Source organism: Salmo trutta, chromosome 15, assembly GCF_901001165.1.
Source record: "Salmo trutta chromosome 15, fSalTru1.1, whole genome shotgun sequence".
In the NCBI taxonomy this organism is placed as follows: domain Eukaryota; kingdom Metazoa; phylum Chordata; class Actinopteri; order Salmoniformes; family Salmonidae; genus Salmo; species Salmo trutta.
In genome coordinates this window covers 61,526,962-61,548,888 of record NC_042971.1, presented here as the reverse complement: position 1 = coordinate 61,548,888, position 21,927 = coordinate 61,526,962, and the positions used below count along the sequence as shown (strand labels likewise).

Sequence of the window (21,927 nt, the reverse complement as noted above, 5' to 3'; positions counted from 1 at the left end):
GTTTTTCCTTACACCAGCTCGATAGTGACACTTCCACAAGCCAATCATCTTTCTTCTTTATTTCCGTTCAAATAGTCCGCACCATTTTATTTTGTTTCTATTGGATGCCTGGACAAACCCTTTTACTCACGATTGGTTAGAAATAATTAGCTCGGATTGCATGTAGGGCATTTAAACATAAAACTACCTTTTTTTCCCCCCTTCTTTTTTTTCTGGTCCAACCAACTGTCTGCAGAATATTTGGGAATTTGTTCTTAATAACTGACTTGCCTAGTTTAAATAAAGGTTAAATAAATTGGTTCAGGGATGACTAGGGGATTTTATGATAATACTGTTATAGTCATGATACTGTATTACTGTTCCTGCACATCACACAAAACCCCAAGCACTGAGGTGATTTTATAAAGCAAATTCAATTATTCAAAGAAAAGATGTATACACACATTTAGGGGTGAAGTATTGGCAGTAAATCATTTTCCAGGTTTATTACTGTCAAGGAACAAGGTGTAAGTATGTGGCCTCTCTGTTTTATTTGAATTTATGTCCCCTATGTACAGTATTATCACAAATAGTTGTTTATTTATACAAATCTGTTTCCTATTCTGACGTGGTTGGCAAAGCGAAAAGAAAACGTCTGAAACGTATTACATAACATCATATTGTAGTAGGATTCATTCGCAATAGAAAATAGGCCTACCAAACATCGAATACAATTGAAAACAAATGTAATGTCATAGCTCAAATCTATCATGATAAACCCGAAAACAACAATTGTATTTTTTTTTATTTACAATAATAAATATATAACATTTATCCAAAAATATTGGTACAATATTCATTTTCGGGACCAGCTACGTGACGCACGTATGCGGATCGATTTCTCTCTCTCCCAAGAGTCTCCTACTCGGAAGTAGACATATCTGTCTATTCCGTAACATTTTCATATACATTTCATTTGGAAGACCCCTATTTATCCCCAAAATAAAACACAACATGAAATCGAAGATGGAATAATTTAAGACCCGATTTACCTCTTTGTTTTACCTCAGTTTAATGGACCGGATGATTTCCAAGTCAAACTGTGATTCCCACAGCTTTGCAGGGAAGGTAAGCTAACGCTAGCTAGCATGAAGTATAGCTTTCTAGCCATATCGTTTTTTTTATAAATACATTAAGTTATCTTGGATAATATTATTAGCTAGCTAACGTTTACCAACGGTTAGTGTTTGTTTCTGTTCTCGCTATTTCGGTAGCTAGCTAGCTAGCTAGCTGTTACGTCAACTAGATGGCTTACTAATGTTACCGTAACTCGCTAGTTTGTTATTCACGGTAACGGTAATATTAGCCTGAATCGTCTCGATATGAGAGAATGCCTCATCGCGGTTGTTACTACAGACAAGAGTTTCGCTAGTTGGGAAAATGAATGAGCGTATTTGTTGGGGACTAGTGTCCGTAAACCTGGTTTACGGACACTAGTATTCGTAAGGAAGTGATTGTTTGGTATCACCTTATAACTGGGGTCTAACTACAATTCATAAACATGTTGTAAAACACAAGTTATCTTCTATGTGTTTTCTCTGGCCTTTACAGGTAGCTGTATCCAGTGGGGAGGGAGGCGTATCCAGGGGTCGCAATGAGGAAGTTTGCCGAACCCTTGGAAAGCCAGAGGCTGTTTTTTCTTCTGGAAAAGGCCGCCTCTAGGGAAGCCCTGATGTGGAAGGCGTACGTGCCCAAAAAGACCTATACCGGCGTTCAGGTGAATCCCACAACACAAAAACACTGTGCTGTTGTCCATATGAAAGAGAATGCAAAACTTTGTTTTGAGGTGGTATCTTTCTTAGGTTATTTCCTTGGTACAGATGTGTGTATCACCTAAGGTCACTGTTATGAGTAGGACCCATTTGCTTTCATTTGTGAGTGCAACGGGGCGTTGACTGAAGGTTCCCATATGGTCTAGCGGTTAGGATTTCTGGTTTTCACCCAGGGGGCCTGGGTTCAACTCCTGGTATGGGAACTCACATATTGGGCTCCCGAGTAGCGCAGCGGTCTAAGGCACTGCATCTCAGTGCTAGAGGTGTCACTACAGACCCTGGTTCAATTCCATGCTGTATCACAATGGGCTGTGATTGGTAGTCCTATAGGGCGGCGCACAATTGGTTCAGCGTGGTCCGGGTTAGGTTTTGGCCGGGGTAGGCCGTCATTGTAAATAATAATTTATTCTTAAGCGACTTGCCTAGTTAAATTTTTAAAAATGAAGCACCTGCTGTGGCTAAGAGGTTCAAGCTCACTTACATCCTACTCACTAGTCCAATGAACAGTCCTAACCCTGATCATTGGCTAGCAACAGAAACCTGCTGAAAGTGTTAACAAGATTTCAAAAAGGATGCCTGCCTGCCTGTTAATCTGAGGCTCTTTCCAGCTGACTCACTGCAGCACACTTCTATCTATCTGATTTGCCTAAAAGTACACATGTACACAGTGTGGTCATCAACATGTTGCTATTACTGCCAGTGCCTCTACAGAGCCTGATATTGAGCCTTATCCAACTGTAATGTATAAGGCTCTGACCTTCACCATCTTATCTCTACAAATGATCTGTGGAAATTAAAACTTAACAGGAGTACACAGTAACAGACACATGTCCCAAAACAGAGTGCAGTAAAATGTATCCCTGTCCCAAAACAGAGTGTAGTAAAATGTACTCCCTGTCCCAAAACAGAGTGCAGTAAAATGTACTCCCTGTCCCAAAACAGAGTGCAGTAAAATGTTCCCCCTGTCCCAAAACAGAGTGCAGTAAAATGTTCCCCCTGTCCCAAAACAGAGTGCAGTAAAATGTACTCCCTGTCCCAAAACAGAGTGCAGTTAAATGTACTCCCTGTCCCAAAACAGAGTGCAGTAAAATGTTCCCCCTGTCCCAAAACAGAGTGCAGTAAAATGTTCCCCCTGTCCCAAAACAGAGTGCAGTAAAATGTACACCCTGTCCCAAAACAGAGTGCAGTAAAATGTACACCCTGTCCCAAAACAGAGTGCAGTAAAATGTATCCCCTGTCCCAAAACAGAGTGCAGTAAAATGTATCCCCTGTCCCAAAACAGAGTGCAGTAAAATGTACCCCCTATCCCAAAAGAGAGTGCAGTAAAATGTACCCCCTGTCCCAAAACAGAGTGCAGTAAAATGTACCCCCTGTCCCAAAACAGTGTAATAACAGATACAAGCTGTCCCAAAACAGAGTGCAGTAAAATGTACTACCTGTCCCAAAACAGAGTGCAGTAAAATGTACTCCCTGTCCCAAAACAGAGTGCAGTAAAATGTATCCCCTGTCCCAAAACAGAGTGCAGTAAAATGTACTCCCTGTCCCAAAACAGAGTGCAGTAAAATGTACTCCCTGTCCCAAAACAGAGTGCAGTAAAATGTACTCCCTGTCCCAAAACAGAGTGCAGTAAAATGTACTCCCTGTCCCAAAACAGAGTGCAGTAAAATGTACTCCCTGTCCCAAAACAGAGTGCAGTAAAATGTACACCCTGTCCCAAAAGAGTGCAGTAAAATGTACACCCTGTCCCAAAAGAGTGCAGTAAAATGTACTCCGTCCCAAAAGAGTGCAGTAAAATGTACACCCTGTCCCAAAACAGAGTGCAGTAAAATGTACTCCCTGTCCCAAAACAGAGTGCAGTAAAATGTACTCCCTGTCCCAAAACAGAGTGCAGTAAAATGTACCCCCTGTCCCAAAACAGTGTAATAACAGATACAAGCTGTCCCAAAACAGAGTGCAGTAAAATGTACTACCTGTCCCAAAACAGAGTGCAGTAAAATGTACTACCTGTCCCAAAACAGAGTGCAGTAAAATGTACTACCTGTTCCAAAACAGAGTGCAGTAAAATGTACTACCTGTCCCAAAACAGAGTGCAGTAAAATGTAACCCTGTCCCAAAACAGAGTGCAGTAAAATGTAACCCTGTCCCAAAACAGAGTGCAGTAAAATGTACCCTGTCCCAAAACAGAGTGCAGTAAAATGTACTACCTGTCCCAAAACAGAGTGCAGTAACAGACACAACCTGTCCCAAAACCGAGTGCAGTAGAAGGGGTAAACCAGTCAGTCAATTCAAGTCAAGACAATAACTTGGTCCTAGTACATTGGTTGTTTTGCTCACTGAGTAATTTCACTTTGAGTCAAGAGGCACTTTAACAAGGCAACATGATGGTGAGAAGTGGCTTTAGGGCAAGGCTAGAGTTCAGGTCACTTTAAAGCAACGCTTGATTTGCATCCCAAATGGCATCCTATTCACTAGTGCACTTGGGCTCTGGTCAAAAGTTGTGCACTAAATAGGGAATAGTGTGTCATTTGGTACGCAAGCCTATGTCTGAGGAGGCTAAAAGCTTCCAGTGGGTGCTGGTTAGACCAGTGTCAGGTTACAGGTAAGCAGACCAGTTCAGAAAGTCAGTTGGTCCTTCTCTTTTACTTATTCACTGGTTTGGTTGATCTGTTTGCCTCAAGTCATTCTTTGTCTTCAAGGGACAGCTCGACCTTTTAGTTGGAATGTTGACTGTATTTGTTTCTTTAATTGACATTCAAGCTCTCCTTCAATAAATATTTTTTCTGTACTTTAATCAAGTCTATGATTTGTTGTTTTGGTTGAGACTTTTGTTAGTGATTTTTAAGTGAGTGGTTTTGATACATTGGACATTGATATTGTAACCTAATTGGAACTTTTGAGTTTATTTTCCCTGAATGTGAAAGGGTCACTCACTCACTGTTTACTGATGCGCATGCTATGTCTCCTCTGTAACTGACCTGTGAGGTGTCCTGTCATTTTAACTGACCCCTCTGTGATTTATCCCTAGGATACAGACATCTCCCCTGCCCAGCGTGATGAGGCTGTGTGCTGGCTCATTGACCTGCACAGTGACACCAAGCTCTATCCAGAGACCCTCTCCCTAACCATCAGCATTTTAGACCGGTTTTTAGGTGCTATAAAGGTAAGATGGCAACACAATCTTTAGTCTTATCAGCTATAGATCTACATAGAATGTCAACAGCATCTTTAACCTTACCAGCTGTGTAGGCTAGGGTATATTTCTTATCTGTGACTACTCTTGGACAAGATTTGACGGTTTTATGAGTCAGCTCGATTTAAAATATATATATATTATATTAATCTGTAACGTATCAAACCTGATAATTCAGGAAGTAACATACACTCTAGAGTTCACTCAGGAAGTGTCAGTGTGTGATTTATTTAGGCCTGTTGACAGAAGCAGCTCTCCTGTCTCTTCCTGTATCTATCTATCAGACTAATCTTACTTCCCCTAGTATTAGCTCCCTTATAAAGAGCAAGGCTTGGGTGGTATATGGTATACCTGGGTATTTAGAAATCGCCACAGGATGGTTTTTCAGTGTGTCAATACCGTTGAAACTATTTATTTGAAGTTTTCCAATACATTTTAATATTTGTAGATACTTTTTAAGTTAATACCTACAGTCAACTTGTGCAATATGTTAGGAGGTAAAACAGATAGCAAATTTCATAATTTCACCTGTCACATTATTTTACATTATGAAGCTTACCGTAGTTCCCCAGAACAGTTGAGACAGTCACTTGAGCAGGTGAGTCCAGCTGTGTATTGACAGGGGTCATGTTTTATATTGTAAAACAATGTTTTTTTCTTCTTCTATAGAGTGATCAGGGGACATTCAACTATAGTTTCCCTTCACATAAAATACATTAACATTCAACAGAAAATATATTTGTTTTCATCACATGACAACAGAAGTGCAACGCAATTTGGCTGGCAGCTGCACAAGTAAATGACATTACAATGAAAAAGGAAATGTAGCTGGCTACATTCTAATGTTTATCACAGGAAATGTAGCTGGCTGCATTCTAATGTTTATCACAGGAAATGTAGCTGGCTGCATTCTAATGTTTATCACAGGAAATGTAGCTGGCTGCCTTCTAATGTTTATCATAGGAAATGTAGCTGGCTGCATTCTAATGTTTATCACAGGAAATAGATAGAATGCCCGTTCCTGAATTCTCATCCGAGTGGAGAAGTGCAACTGAAGCACAAAACGTGTGTCTGATGTCGAGCAGAAATTACAATAAAAATAGTTTTAGATCTGCGTTTACAAAATGCAGCAAGATATTTATACTTTAGGTCATGTAGTGTATGTTGACACTTGCTCATCAAACATCTCATTCCAAAATCACGGGCATTAATATGGAGTTGGTACCCCCCCTTTGCTGTTATAACAGCCTCCAGTCTTCTGGGAAGGCTTTCGACTAGATGTTGGAACATCGGTGTGGGGACTTGCTTCCATTCAGCCATTAGAGGTCTGATGTTGGGCTATTAGGCCTGGCTTGCAGTCGGCATTCCAGTTCATCCCAAAGGTGTTCGATGGGGTTGAGCTCAGGGTTCTGTGCAGGCCAGTCAAGTTCTTCCACATCACTCTCAGCAAACCATTTCCCTATGGACCTCACTTTGTGGACAGGGGCATTGTCATGCTGAAACAGGAAAGGGCCTTCCCCAAACTGTTGCCCCAAAGTTGGAAGCACAGAATCGTCTAGAATATCATTGTACGCTGTAGTGTTAAGATTTCCCTTCACTGGAACTAAGGGGCTTAGCCTGAACCATGATAAACAGTCTCACACCATTATTCCTCCACAACCAAACTTTATAGTTGGCACTATGCATTCGGGGAGGTAGCGTTCTCCTGGAATCCACCAAACCCAGATTCGTCCGTCAGACAGGGAAGCGTGATTCATCACTCCAGAGAACGCGTTTCCACTGGTCCAGAGTCCAATGGCGGTGAGCTTTACACCACTCGAGCCGACGCTTGGCATTGCGCATGGTGATCTTAGTCTTGTGTGTGGCTGCTCGGCCATGGAAACCCAGTTAATTAAGCTCTCGACAAACAGTTCTTGAGCTGACGTTTCTTCCAGAGGCAATTTGGAACACGGTAGTGAGTGTTACAAGCAAAAACCAGACGATTTTTACGCGATTCAGCACTCGGTGGTCCCGCTCTGTGTGTGAGCTTGTGTGGCCTTCCACTTCGCGGCTGAGCCGTTGTTGCTCCTAGATGTTTTTCCACTTCACAATAATAGCACTTACAGTTGGCCGGGGCAGCTCTAGCAGGGCAGAAATTTTACGAACTGACTTGTTGGAAAGGTGTTATCCTATAACGTTTCCACGTTGAAACTCACTGAACTCTTCTGTACCATTCTACTGCCAATGTTTGTCTATGGAGATCGCATGGCTGTGTGCTCGATTTTATACTCCTGTCAGCACGGGTGTGGCTGAAATAGCCGAATCCACTCATTTTAAGGGGTGTCCACGTGCTTTTGGTCATGTGGTGTATTTGTTATGCGTTTTCTTTTTTTCCTGCGTGGAAAATACAGAATTCTGTGTTTACGCGACCCTAAGTTTTTAAGTTGCTAGTTATTTAAGTAGGTGTCTGAATTAATAATGGGGCATCATATAGTGTTACCTTTCTGCCGTGTTTGAGAAATCAAAGCTATTTAAATGAATTATCTGTACAGCTGCCACTACTATCTTGATTGTTTTGTGTTTTTTTTTCCTCTACTCTGTTCTTGGGCCTTCTGCTCCTCCCCCATCTTCTCTGAGCTGAGCAGGCAGGCTTGTTGCCCTAGTGACTTCAGACTGCACACAGACACAGCATGTACACATGCTGCTTCTGAGCCAGTACTGTTCTTCTTTCAGACAAGCATGCGTCAACTTTGTTCAATATGCACAATGTCCCTCGTTCACATTCGCTTGTAAATGTCCAAACGCACCAGAAATGACATTCAGTAGCTCCTACCTATATGTATACCTTTATGAGCTGGATTACCTGTCTTTGCAATTAGTTTCTTTTTGTTTGCACTCATTAGCATATTTTGCTAGTATCCTGCATGAAAAGTAGCTATTACTTGTGCTAATTTTGTTAGCATTCTGGTAAATGACGCCACTGGGCTTGTGTGGTTTTGGCGCCCCCTTTTGTACTTAAAACAGGATGAAAGAAACCGCACACTGCTCTTGATAGTATCACTGGTATTTAATAAGCTTACGTATCGGCCCAACGGCCTTCCCGCTTACGTATCGGCCCAACGGCCCCCTTTTGTACTAAAGTGGTAATTCTCAAAATCCTGGAATGAGAGATGAACGGTTAAGCCAAATCCACACAGACAGACGCCGTCAAAGGCGTAAAAATGTGCAAGTAAGAGTAGAGGGCGTCAATTAACGTGTAGCATATGCCACATTTAATTGTCAGTAGAATCCATATAAACAGTTGTATTTGTTATGTTCGCTTTGTAAATCAAATCAAACTTTGTGCCACATGCGCCGAATACAACAAGTGTAGACTTTAAAGTGTAGACTTTTAATGTCAATGTATATTGTCCGGTGGCGATTTTATGAACTGTAGAGCAGTCTAATGGCTTGGGGGTAGAAGCTGTTGAGGAGCCTTTTGGTCCTAGACTCGGCGCTCCGGTACCTCTTGCCATGCGGTAGCAGAGAAAACAGTCTATAACTTGGGTGACTGGAGTCTCTGACAATTTTATGGGCTTTCCTCTGACACCGCCTATTATATAGGTCCTAGATGGCAGGAAGCTTGGCCCCAGTGACGTACCCCCACTCCTCGTTTTACCAGAGGTAGGTCTCTGTTCGGCCGGTGCATGGAAAATCCCGCCAGCTCTATATTGTCACGTTTCTTCGTTCAGCCACGTCTCGGTGAAACATATATGTTACAGTTTTTAATGTCCCGTTGGTAGGATAATCTTAATAGTATGTCATCAATTTTATTTTCTAACGATTGCACGTTAGCAAGTGGAATGGAAGGCATTGGGAGTTTACGCCTACGGATTCTCAGAAGGATCCCCGATCTGCTTCCCCTTTTCCGGTGTCTTTTCTTCACGCAAAATACGTGGATCTGGGCCTGTTCCAGTGAAAGCAGGATATCCTTCTCGTCGGACTCGTTAAAGGAAAAAGTTTTTTCCAGTCCGCGGTGAGTAATCGCTGTTCTGATGTCCAGAAGTTATTTTCGGTCATAAGAGACGGTAGCAGCAACATTATGTAAAAAATAAGTTACACAAAACGCAAATAAAATAACAAAATTGCACAATTGGTTGGGAGAATGTAAAACGTCAACCATGTTCTGTGGCGCCATCTTTTCGTAGGCATTGTGAATTATTGTTGCATGTTCCTTTTTACTCTGTCCTACCGGAGCCACCATACCTGCCTGCACTAGTTGTTTTGTTAGCTCACGAGCGTGAGGAGGGTTGTAGATACACCTGAGCAGTTAATAAAGAATTTAGCTAGTCTCGTTCTTTCTGCATAACAGTATTCTCTCTTGAAATTAGAGTCCTTGAGTTTTCCAGCCTGCCTAGGCTATATGCGATTGAAATCAACACTGGTAGGCTGCAATTGTTTTAAAATATATATATAGCCTATTTAACTGAAACCTTGTCTTACAGCCCAATAGATTTTAAACTAGATCTTTAGCTAGTCTACATAGGGAAGATCATAACAATTTCTCATATTCCTTTGCTACAAACGACCCACACCATTTATTCGCTTGTTTTAGCAGCGTTGCTCTGCATAGACGCAAGAAAAATAGACTTTCTTTCTAATTTGATTCGCATGACGCTGTTGACGTTCGCGGCCCATTTTTGTTTCTTATATTTTCCCTTACTTGGGCCAGCCCCTTAGTAATTGAAGTTCCATCCAATGAGGTTCAGCCCCTCGCCATTTGAGTGAGTCAAAGACTAGTAGGCAATTTTCGAGGACCACTTTTGTCTAAAAGGTATACAAAAGTACTAGAGAATGTCTTTAACCTGGGCTGCCTTCCTTACAGAGTAGTAGTCCTGGAGAATGTCTTTAACCTGGGCTGTCTTCCTTACAGAGTAGTAGTCCTGGAGAATGTCTTTAACCTGGGCTGCCTTCCTTGTAGAGTAGGTAGAACCCAGGGTGCTGAGTTTAGACACTGGGTATTAGTGACGTCACTTAGTCCTCCTGACCCTGTCTCTCTCTCTCTCTCTCTCTCTCTCTCTCTCTCTCCTCAGGCCCGTCCAAAGTACCTCCGCTGCATCGCCATCGCCTGTTACTTCCTGGCTGCCAAAACCAGCGAGGAAGACGAGGTGAATACATCCTAGCCTCACACCATCAGTCCTTCCTTAGTGTGCTCACTATTCACATTATTTGTTTCTTTCTATTCAGCTTTGTTATCCAAACATTTGGCAATATGATTTGCAGCTGTATTAAAAAGAAACTATGAACGTCCCAACAAAAATGTATTTTCCAAATGCTGAAATGTTGCTCACTGTGAAGATTAGCTCCAATAGTTGTAATGCTAGATGAAGTCTAGAGAACTACACACCAAGTTGGCAGAAAATGTTTTGAACCCAACTAACCAGAAGTCCTCTTTGTCTCTCTTTTTTTTCTGTCTCTCTCTCTGTCTCGCTCTCTGTCTGTGTGTGCACAGCGTGTGCCGTTGCTGCGTGACTTGGCCAGCAGCAGCAGATGTGGCTGCTCCCCATCAGAGATACTGAGAATGGAGAGGATCATTCTGGATAAACTTAACTGGGACCTGCACGCTGCAACACCGCTGGAATTTCTACACATTGTGAGTATTGTATTCTGTCACCACATTCATACTTCTGTCCTAGCCAGAACCACCACTAGAACCACTAACTAGCCTGCAGTGGATGATCTGGCTCAGTCCTGCCCATGACTGGATCCACCAGAATACTGCCCTGTATTTTGTTGTTGAGTAAAAGTTAATATGCTTGGGCGGTATACCGTATAGAGGGAGTATTTTTGAAATATCGAAGGTAGGATTTGTAATTACCGGGCCCCCTAAACTTTGGGGGTGCGTGTTATACCACTGCTTATAAATATAAGTGAACTATTTTAAGATATGGCAAATGAATGACATCCAGTTAGGGGCTCCATTTGGTTTGTGGCTAGCTTGCAAGACCAAGCTTCCTAGTTACAGCAATCTCTCCCTAGCTCAGGCCGATAAACCCACCTGCTTCATGATGTCCACTATCATCCCCGCATCCAAGAAAGATAAAGTAACTGAACTGAATGACTACCAACCAGTAGCACTCTCTTCTGTCATCATGAAGTGCTTTGAGAGGCTAGTCGAAGAGCATATCGCCTCCTCCCACCCCGACACACTTCACACGCTCTCCAACTCGTCTACCGCCCCGACACACTCCACCCTCTCCAACTCGTCTACCGCCCCGACAGATCCACGGACAAGGCAATCGCTATTGTACCTCACACTATTGCACTGCATACTCACCTGGACAAAATGAATGCATATGTGAGGATTACGTTCGACTACAGCTCAGCCTTTTTACATTTTAGTCATTTAGCAGACGTTCTTTTCCAGAGCGACTTACAGTTAGGGCATTCATCTTAAGATAGCTAGGTGAGACCACCACATCAAAGGCATAGGAAGTACATTTTTCCTCAAAGTAGCTATCAGTAGAGTTAGAGCTGAAAGGGGGGGGGTCAAGTGCTGGTTTATTTTATATATATATTATTACACACGCAGTACCAGTCAAAAGTTTGGACACACCTACTCATTCAAGGGTTTTCCTTTACTCTTTTCTACATTGTAGAATAATAGTGAAGACATCAAAACTATGAAATAACACATATGGAATCGTGTAGTAACCAAAACGTGTTAAACAAATCTAAATATATTTGAGATTCTTCAAAGTAGCCCCCCTTTGCCTTGATGACAGCTTTGCACACTCTTGGCATTTTCTTAACCAGCTTCACCTGGAATGCTTTTCCAATGCTCTTGAAGGAGTTGCCACATATGCTGTGCACTTGTTGGCTGCTTTTCCTTCACTCTGCGGTCCAACTCATCCCAAACCATCTCAATTTGGTTGAGGTCGAGTGATTGTGGAGGCCAGGTCATCTGATGCAGCACTCCATCACTCGTTCTTGGTCAAATAGCACTTAAACAGCCTGGATAGTCCCACTAAGCGCAAACCAGATGGGATGGCGTATCACTGCAGAATGCTGTGGTAGCCATGCTGGTTAAGTGTGCCTTGAATTCTAAATAAATCACTGACAGTGTCACCAGCAAAGCTCCATCACACCACCTCCATGCTTCACGGTGGGAACCACACATGTGGAGATCATCCGTTCACCTACTCTGCGTCTCACAAAGACACGGCGGTTGGAACCAAAAATCTCAAATTTGTACTCATCAGACCAAAGGACAGATTTCCACCGGTCTAATGGCCATTGCTCGTGTTTCTTGGCCCAAGCAAGTCTCTTCTTATTGGTGTCCTTTAGTAGTGGTTTCTTTGCAGCAATTTGACCATGAAGGCCTGATTCACACAGTCTCCTCTGAACAGTTGATGTTGAGATGTGGCTGTTACTTCACGCCGGTGAAGAAGGCACATTTTATAGTGCTTTTTCTATAGTTTTTTTAAATTACCCTTCTCATTATTTTATTTCACTTAGTTCTGCATGGAGGAGCTCGAAGCCTAAGATTTTCACTGTACTTTGCAATCACACCTGCAACCCTGTACATGTGACTAAACACTGAATCTGACAATCAATCCCCTCCTGGATCAAGATTCTAGCGCCCCTTGTGTTCACTGCCGGTATTACCGTATACCCTCGTATGGTACAGGAACGGTATGAAGGTTTGAAAATCTGGATACCGCCCCAACCCTAGTAGGTAATCACTTTAAAACATAAAAATAGTTGACGTGAGTCCTGTTCTTCCACCACCACATTCAAACCAGGTAGGCCAGTTGAGAACAAGTTCTCATTTACATCTGCGACCTGGCCAAGATAAAGCAAAACAGTGTGACACAAACAACAACACAGAGTTACACATGGGATAAACAAGCGTACAGTCAATAACAATAGAAAGTATATACAGTGTGTGTAAAAGGCGTGAGGAGGTAGGCAATAAATAGGCCATAGTAGCGGAGTAATTACAATTTAGCAGATTAACACTGGCGTGATAGATGTGCAGATGATGATGTGCAAGTAGAAATACTGGTGTGCAAAAGAGCAGAAAAGTAAATAAAAACAATATGGGGATGAGGTAGGTAGATTGGATGGGCTATTTACAGATGGACTATGTACAGCTGCAGCGATCGGTTAGCTGCTCAGATAGCTGATGTTTAAAGTTAGTGAGGGAAATATAAGTCTCCAACTGTAACTCACTCTGTCTATAATCTGCTGTTCTCCCTCAGTTAACTTGAGTGCATAGATTTGAGTATGTCTATAATCTGCTGTTCTCCCTCAGTTAACTTGAGTGCATAGATTTGAGTATGTTTATTATGTATGTACCACTCTCTTACACACTTCCTAGCCACCGTGCTTCTACACCTGCATTGCTTGCTGTTTGGGGTTTTAGGCTGGGTTTCTGTACAGCACTTTGAGATATCAGCTGATGTAAGAAGGACTATATAAATACATTTGAATTTGTTCCCCTTCAGTTCCATGCCATGGTGCTGTCTTGCAAGTCCCGGTTCGTGGTGGGTCTGCTGGGATGTAACCCGTCGCAGCACCTGTCAGTGTTGACCCAGCAGCTACACTACTGCCTGGCCGACAGCGCCCTGCTACAGCCCCTCTCCCGGGGATCCATGCTGGCGCTGGCCCTCGTCTCCCTGGAGCTGGAGAATATCTGCCCTGACGGGCTGGCTCTCACTGTCCTCTTGCTCAGGAAAGCACAGGTACTAAACTCTCACTGTCCTCTTGCTCAGGAAAACACAGTTAGACCTGCAGTACAGTATAATGGCATGTTTGGATAGGGGCTGGTTAGACAGTAAGGGCTTCTGCCTAAAGCGCACACATTTTATAAATGTTGACGTGGATTCTAGTCTGACCTACTGCCTATTTGACACTCACCTCCCATCTCTGTTTCTCTCACCATCTGTTCAATCACACTCACCTCCCATGTCTCTTTCTCTCACCATCTGTTCAATGAAATCATAACAAATACAGGAGAGAAAGATATGGATGTTTACATAACATGGATGTTGTAGTCCCTCCCACGTATCGAATCCATGGTTTAAACAAAAGTCACTGGTATTATCAGGATGCCCCTGGGAACTGTTGCTGTCCATTGGTTTCATAATATAGTCTACCTGCATTTTTACGCACAATAACACCATTATAATCAAGATTCTCATTTCACTCCCCCTCTAGATCGATAGTTCTCAGCTCATCCGCTGTCGAGAGCTGGTTTCACGTCGCCTGTCCACACAGGAAGTTTCCCTGCCTCCCAACACTGTCTACATCTACCAGCCCCTGCACCACATCCACAGTCTGGCCCCAGACCCCTGCGACGGGGAAGGAGAGTCCAGCACCAGGCTCCACTCCCCAGTCACAGACCCAGCCCCCAGGGACCGAAGCCTCTCCTGGGTCTCCTCCTCCACCACCACCACCCTGCTCCAGGTCCACGGTCCGCCCATGCCCCGCCACCAACCCCACCAAGTCCACCTGCGCCACAAGCTCTCAGCCAAGCGCAAGGTGAGAGCTTGGCTACTCCATCAACCGGAGTAAAGTATTTTTAACACCTACCTACTTAGCCTACTATTGCTATTTTACCTGCCTTGATTCTAAATGCATGTTGTTTTTATGGTATGACGAGAATGGCGCCGGAGGGAATGGCTGCCCTTTTTACGGGCTCCTGACCAATGGTGTTATTTTTGTGTAATATTTTTAGAAGACCTAACATTAAGAATTGTTGCCTTGCATAAAACTGGAAAGGGTTACAAAAGTATCTCTAAAAGCATTTGATGTTCATCAGTCCACGGTAAGACAAATTGCCTGTAAATGGAGAAAGTTCAGCACTGTTGCTATCGGTTTTACCTCATTTCTACCAGCACGTCACCTTTGCAACGAGAGGGATAAAACTCTAGAGACACCTTTACTCCACACAGAGACGCAGACAAAGATCTCCCGCGCCCTCCATTTGGCAAATCGGACTATAATTATATCCCCCTGATTCCCGCTTACAAGCAAAAACTCAAACAGGATGTACCAGTGACGTGCTCAATACGCAAGTGGTCCGATGAAGCGGATGCTAAGCTACAGGACTGTTTCGCTAGCACAGACTGGAATATGTTCCGGGATTTATCCGATGCCATTCAGGAGTTTACCACATCAGTCACCGGCTTCATTAATAAGTGCATTGGCGACGTTGTCCCCACAGTGACCATACGCACATATCCCAACCAGAAGCCATGGATTATAGGCAACATCCGCATTGAGCTAAAGGCTAGAGCTGCTACTTTCAAAGGAGCAGGACAATTTTCTGGATGCTTTTAATAATCCCTCTACGCCCTCTGACGAACCATCAAGCATTCAAAGGGTCAATATAGGACTAAGATGGAATCCTACTACACCAGCTCTGAGGCTCGTCGGATATGGCAAGGCTTGGAAACTATTACGGATTACAAAGGGAAACCCAGCCGAGAGCTGCCTAGTGATGTGGGCCTACCAGACGAGCGAAATGCCTTCTATGCTCACTTCGAGGCAAGCAACACTGAACCTTGTGTGAGAGCTCCAGCTGTTCCGGAGGACTGTATGATTACGCTCTCTCCGTAGCCAACGTGAGCAAGACCTTTTAACCTGTTTAACATTCACAAGGCCAGAAGTAATACCAGGACGTGTACTCTGAACATGCGCTTAACCTCTCTGACCCAGTCTGTAATGCCTACATTTTTCAAGCAAACCACCATAGTCCCTGTGCCTAAGAATACCAAGGTAACTTGTCTGACTACCGCCATAAAATGCTTTGAAAGGCCTGTTATGGCTCACATAAACACCATCATCCCAGAAACCTTAGACTTACTCCAATTCGCATACCGCCCCAACAGATCCACAGATGACGCATTCTCTATTGCACTCGACACTTTACTTTCCCACCTGGATGAAAGGAATGCCTACGCGAGAATGCTGTTCAATGACTACAGCTCAGTGTTCAACACCATAGTGCCCTCCAAGCTCATCACCTAAGTTAAGAACCCTGGGACTGAACACCTACCTCTGCAACTGGATCCTGGGCATCCTGACCGGCGGCCAGGTGATGAGGGTAGGCAACAATCCATCCGCCACGCTGACCCTCAACACGGGAGCCCCTCAGGGGTGCGTGCTCAGTCCACTCCTGCACTCCCTGTTCACCCACGACTGCATTGCTGTGCATGACTCCAACACCATCCTGGCTAAGATGGCACCGACAGAGGGCGCCTCGCCTTGAACTTTGCAGATTTAAACATTACAGGTTTCAACAAAACACTTTTTTTTTCATGCATTATTATACACCCGGGTAGAACTATTGGAATGCGAATTGCTGGGTACTCACCGTCCACCTGACCTCCCCGAATTCCCTGAGACGGTAAAACAATGGACTAGCTTCTTCGGCGAGGCGCCGAGCTGCTTGGGAGTCCTACCAGAGAGTATGAAACAAAGATGCCAACGGAGAGGCAGACGTGGAGGGGTCTTTTTGAGACGCAGGGCGGCCCATCCTCCATTACCGAGCATACTACTCGCCAGTGTTTAATCATTAATGAACAAACTTGTCCAACTCAGAGCGAGGATCTCCTTCCAGATGGACATCAGATCCTGCAACATACTCTGTTTTTCTGAGACTTTGCTTTCCTCCGACATTTAAACGGATTATATACAACCAGCGGGTTTTAAGGTTTTTTTAGCAGACAGGAAGCGGGCTCTCTGGCAAGGGTGGTGGGCTCTGCTTTAGAACCAACAACACATGGTGCGATGGGGGAAACGTACAGGAACTTGCGAACTTCTGCTTCACTGACTTGGAATACTTTGTCACCTTTTTACTTTTTTACTAGTCCAACACTCTAACCACTAGGCTACGCTGCTGCCCCATTGATAGCTGCCTTGGAGGAAAACTGAAAGAGATGCTGCTGATAAACAGGGCAAAGTGACCTGGAAAATAGTTTGGTGAAACAGTACAAATATGACTAAGGCAGATTGGTAAAGATGGCTAAACACAAGTATAGGCACAGAGTGGAGGAGCAATTCAGCGGGTTGTACACAAGGCGTATGTGGCAGGGGCTCCTAACGATCACGGATTACAAAAATAAAGCCAGCCACATCGCGGTCACCAACGCCACCCTACCGGAAGAGCTAAATACCCTTTTCTCAAGTTTCGAGGACAATGACCCTGAGCTGCGGCGGAAAGCACCCAATGACAATGTGGGCTACACACACTCTCCACTGAGGACATATGTACAGTGGCAAGAAAAAGTATGTGAACCCTTTGGAATTACCTGAATTTCTGCATAAATTAGTCATAAAATGTGATCTGATCTTCATCTGTCACAATAGACAAACACAGTGTGCTTAAACTAATAACACACAAAGTATTGTATTTTTCATGTCTATATTGAATACATCATTTAAACATTCACAGTGCAGGTTGAAAAAGTATGTGAACCCCTAGGCTAATGACTTCTCCAAAAGATAATTGGAGTCAGGAGTCAACTAACCTGGAGTCCAATCAATGAGACGAGATTGAAGATTTTGGTTAGAGCTGCCCTGCCCTATAAAAAAATCACAAAATTTGAGTTTGCTATTCACAAGAAGCATTGCCTGATGTGAACCACGCCTCAAACAAAATAGGTCTCAGAAGAACTAAGATTAAGAATTGTTGACTTGCATAAAGCTGGAAAGGGTTACAAAAGTATCTCTAAAATCCTTGATGTTCATCAGTCTACGGTAAGACAAGTTGCCTATGATTGGAGAAAGTTCAGCACTGTTGCAGCTCTCCCTAGGAGTGGCCGTCCTGCAAAGATGACTGCAAGAGCACAGCGCAAAATGCTCAATGAGGTTAAGAAGAATCCTAGAGTGACAGCTAAAGACAAAGAAATCTTTGGAACATGCTAATATCTCTGTTGACGAGTCTACGATACGTAAAACACTAAACAAGAATGGTGTTCATGGGAGGACACCACGGAAGAAGCCACTGCAGTCCCCAAAAAATGTTACTGCACGTCTGAGGTTTGCAAAAGTGCACCTGGATGTTCCACAGCGCTACTGGCAAAATATTCTGTGGATAGATGAAACTAAAGTTGAGTTGTTTGGAAGGAACACACAACACTATGTGTGGAGAAAAGAAGACACAGCACACCAACATCAAAACCTCATCCCAACTGTAAACTATGGTGGAGGGAGTATTTAAAAATGTTATAAAATGTATGCACTCTACTGTAAGTCGCTCTGGATAAGAGTGTCTGCTAAATTACTAAAATGTAAATGTAAAAAATGGGAGAATCATGGTTTGGGGCTGCTTTGCTGCCTCAGGGCCTGAACAGCTTGCTATCATTGGCGGATAAAGGAATTTCCAAGTTGATCAAGACATTTTGCAGCAGAATGTAATGTAATGTATCTGTCCGCCAATTGAAGGTCAACAGAAGTTGGGTGATGCAACAGGACAACGACCCAAAACACAGAAGTAAATCAACAACATTATGGCTTCAACAGAAGAAAATACGTCTTCTGGAGTGGCCCAGTCAGTCCTGACCTCAACCTGATTGAGATGCTGTGGCATGACCTCTAGAGAGCATTTCACACCAGACATCCCAAGAATATTGTGGAACTAAAACAGTTTTGTAAAGAGGAATGGTCCAAAATTCCTCCTGACCGTTGTGCAGGTCTGATCCGCATCTACAGAAAACATTTGGTTGAGGTTATTGCTGCCAAAGGAGGGTCAACCAGTTATTAAATCCAAGGGTTTACATACTTTTCCCACCCTGCAATGTGAATGTTTACACGGTGTGTTCAATAAAGACATGAAAACGTATTGTTTGGGTGTTATTAGTTTAAGCAGACTTTGTTTGTCTATTGTTGTGACCTAGATGAAGATCAGATCAATTTTCATGACCAAATTTATGCAGAAATCCAGGTATTTCCAAAGGGTTCACATACTTTTTTCTTGCCACTAAGTCATTCACACAGTTCCAACTCCATCATCACGTTCGCTGACGACACAACAGTAGTCGGCCTGATTTACCAACAACAACGAGACGGTCTACAGAGAGGAGGTAGGCCCTCTGACGGCGTGGTGCCAGGTAAACAACCTCTCTCTCAACAAAACAAAGGAGCTGATTGTGGACATCAGGAGGAACCAGGCTGGACACGCCCCCATCCTAATCAACAGGGCCGCCGCCGTGGAGACAGTCAATAACTTTAAATACCTCTCGCTGTTTTACATCTCAGAGAAGCTGGACATGTATTTATTCATCACAGTTGTTATTATGTATATTGTTCTATATGACCATTGTCATTATTTTATTTAGTCCTGCATGGTGAAGCCTAAGATTTTCACTGTACCCTGCAATCACACCTGTAACCCTGTACATGTGACTATTAAACACTCTGAATCGTTAAGTTTGCCGACGACACGACGTCGGTAGGCCTAATCAGCGACGACGATGAGACAACCTATAGAGAGGTGTGAGATCTGGCAGTGTGGTGCCAGGACAACAACATCTCCCTCAACGTGGGCAAGACCAAGGAGGTTATTGTGGACTACAGGAAACGCGCTCCCATCCATATCGACTGGGTTATAGTGGAGAGGGTCGAGAGCTTGTCCACATCACTAAGGATCTCGCATGGTCCACACACACCCACACAGTCGTGAAGAGGGCACGACAACGCCTCTTCCCCCTCAGGAGGCTGAAAAGATTTGGCTTGGGTCCTCAGATCCTCAAAGTTCCACAAATGCACCATTGAGAGCATCTCGACTGGCTGCATCACCGCTTGGTATGGCAACTGCTCAGCATCCAACTGAAAGGTGCTACAGAGGATAGTACATAAGGCCCAGGACATCACTGGGGCCGAACTTCCTGCCATCCATGACCTCTATACCAGGCGGTGTCAGAGGAAAGCCCTAAAAATCTCAAGTCAGACTGTTCTCTCTGCTACCGCATGGCAAGCGGTACCGGAGCGCCAAGTCTGGGACCAAAAGGCTCCTGAACAGCTTCTACCCCCCCAAGACATAAGACTGCTGAACAATTAATCTAATGGCCACCCGGACTATTTACATTGACCCCCTTTATTATTTATTCATCTTGTTTGTTTTGCACTGGCTCTAGGTACATACATACATACATACATACATACATATTGACACCACTCACACATCACATACGTTGCCGCTACTCTGTTTATTATATATCCTGATTGCCTAGTCACTTTTACCCCTACCCAACTGCCCCTGCCTATTGACTCTGTACTGGTACTCCTTGTATATGGCCACGTTATTGTTTTTATTGTCGTTCTATTTCCTTATTTTTTTGGTGTGCAAATATTTGTCTTTAACTCTCAGTTGTTGGGAATGGGCTCGTAAGCATTTCACTGTAAACTCTACACCTGTTGTATTCGGTCATGTGACTAATTTGATTGAGCTATTGATATTCGATGCAAACTGAAGTCCTGCCTTCTTGCAGCCAGAGGCCAATAAAACCATGTGAAAGTGTGTCCAGTAACATTTGTATTATGTTTTTGCCTAAGTAGCTTTTGAGAACGCCAATAAAAAAGCGCTATACAAATTAAACGTATTATTGTTGTTATAATCATTATTTTTCAGGTGGAGGAGATGGAGGTCGACGAATTCTACGACGGTATCAAGCGGCTCTACAGCGACGAGAGCGGGGCCCCTCCGGAGGGAGCGGTGGTAACGGGGGAGGGGCCTCTAGGGGGGTGCAGTGTCCTGCTAGTCAGGCAGGACGGCAACAATTCCCCCTTGCCCCCTCTCCAACCAGTCAGGGTCACATAGAGAAGAGAAAGAAACCAAGACCTTCTCGTCATCTTATCTGATCTGCAAGGAAGAGGCGTCCAAGTGTTCCCAGTGTTCCAGCAGTCATGGGCATTAACCCACCATACCAGGCACGAAAGGGAAAAAAAAGCTGCTATTTCATAACTATTTGTTGAATATAAAAGGATTAAAAAAAAAAAGTATTGATATACTTTCTCCCAGTGATTCTGTGTGTAAGAGATTTTCCTTGACTAATTTAAGGTCATGTCATGTTATTTCTGTCGTTGAACCTAACCTCTTCTGTAAGTTACATATATTTGTTTTCTTTCCATTCTTTCCTCAGCATGTTGCTTTAATCCTTCACAAAACATGTCACTTTAAAGTTTGATTTGAATGTAAGTGTTTATACTAGATGACTGTTTTAACCTGCCAAAGTAGGAAATAAGTGATTGTGTGTGAAGTACTGACTGTTGTTTATAATATATTTTTTAACTTAATCTAAATATCCCCTGTCCACAACCTTCATGTATTTGTCTCATCACAGTGTTGTAGTAAAAGCAAAGAAGATAACAGGATCCTATTACTGATGAAGGAGCATTAACTTTACTCAGTGAAACGATACAGATGTTTTGGTTTTTTACCCAGTTTGTCTATTGTTTTAAGATGAACAGCTTTTGTTACAAGAGGGATGAAGATGAATCCACCATAATACCTTATCTTCACTGTTCAGAAATGACATGTTTTGTATTTATTGCAAAAAGCAGCTGTCTTTTTCTTGAGTGCTGGTAACTGCCTATGCTCTGCTGGTACACCTTGTGGCACCAATAAAGAAAAAAAGTTTAACAATCTTATGTCATTTGTTACTCGATATAAAAGTTTTCTACAGCATTTTACAGAACATATACAATGTACATGAAGTTAATAAAAACACGATGGAAGGGTGACTACCTTAATTGAGGATAGGGGCTTGCCATTTGGGACTAATTCAGGGTCGTTTTTCCCCCAGTCCCTGTCATGTTTCTTTCGTCAACGTGTCTGATAAAAGGACAGATTCCTGCCATGAGTGGACTCAGGCCTGACTGCAGCATGCGTTTTAACAACATTGAAATGTAGCCCAGCGTATGGTAGGGGATTTATATAACGTAACATTTCATGCAGCA

At 43.4% G+C, this 21,927-nt stretch overlaps 1 protein-coding gene and 1 non-coding gene across 3 annotated transcripts; both read left to right on the top strand.

Moving 5' to 3' along the window:
* Positions 1-865: 865 nt before the first annotated feature.
* ccni (cyclin I) lies at positions 866-21,613 on the top strand. 2 transcript variants are annotated; one of them, XM_029692436.1, is made up of 8 exons: positions 866-1,107; positions 1,591-1,756; positions 4,837-4,971; positions 10,053-10,127; positions 10,472-10,612; positions 13,470-13,706; positions 14,182-14,505; positions 20,600-21,613. In XM_029692436.1, exons 2-8 carry the CDS (start codon positions 1,634-1,636, stop codon positions 20,786-20,788), a joined length of 1,224 nt encoding a protein of 407 aa, XP_029548296.1. In that variant the 5' UTR covers positions 866-1,107; positions 1,591-1,633; the 3' UTR covers positions 20,789-21,613. The 2 variants fall into 2 exon arrangements, with proteins under 2 accessions (XP_029548296.1, XP_029548297.1); XM_029692437.1 differs by having other exon boundaries at positions 14,182-14,534.
* trnae-uuc (transfer RNA glutamic acid (anticodon UUC)) lies at positions 1,943-2,014 on the top strand. Its single transcript has one exon. It is a non-coding gene; the product is annotated as a tRNA-Glu (tRNA).
* Positions 21,614-21,927: the final 314 nt, after the last annotated feature.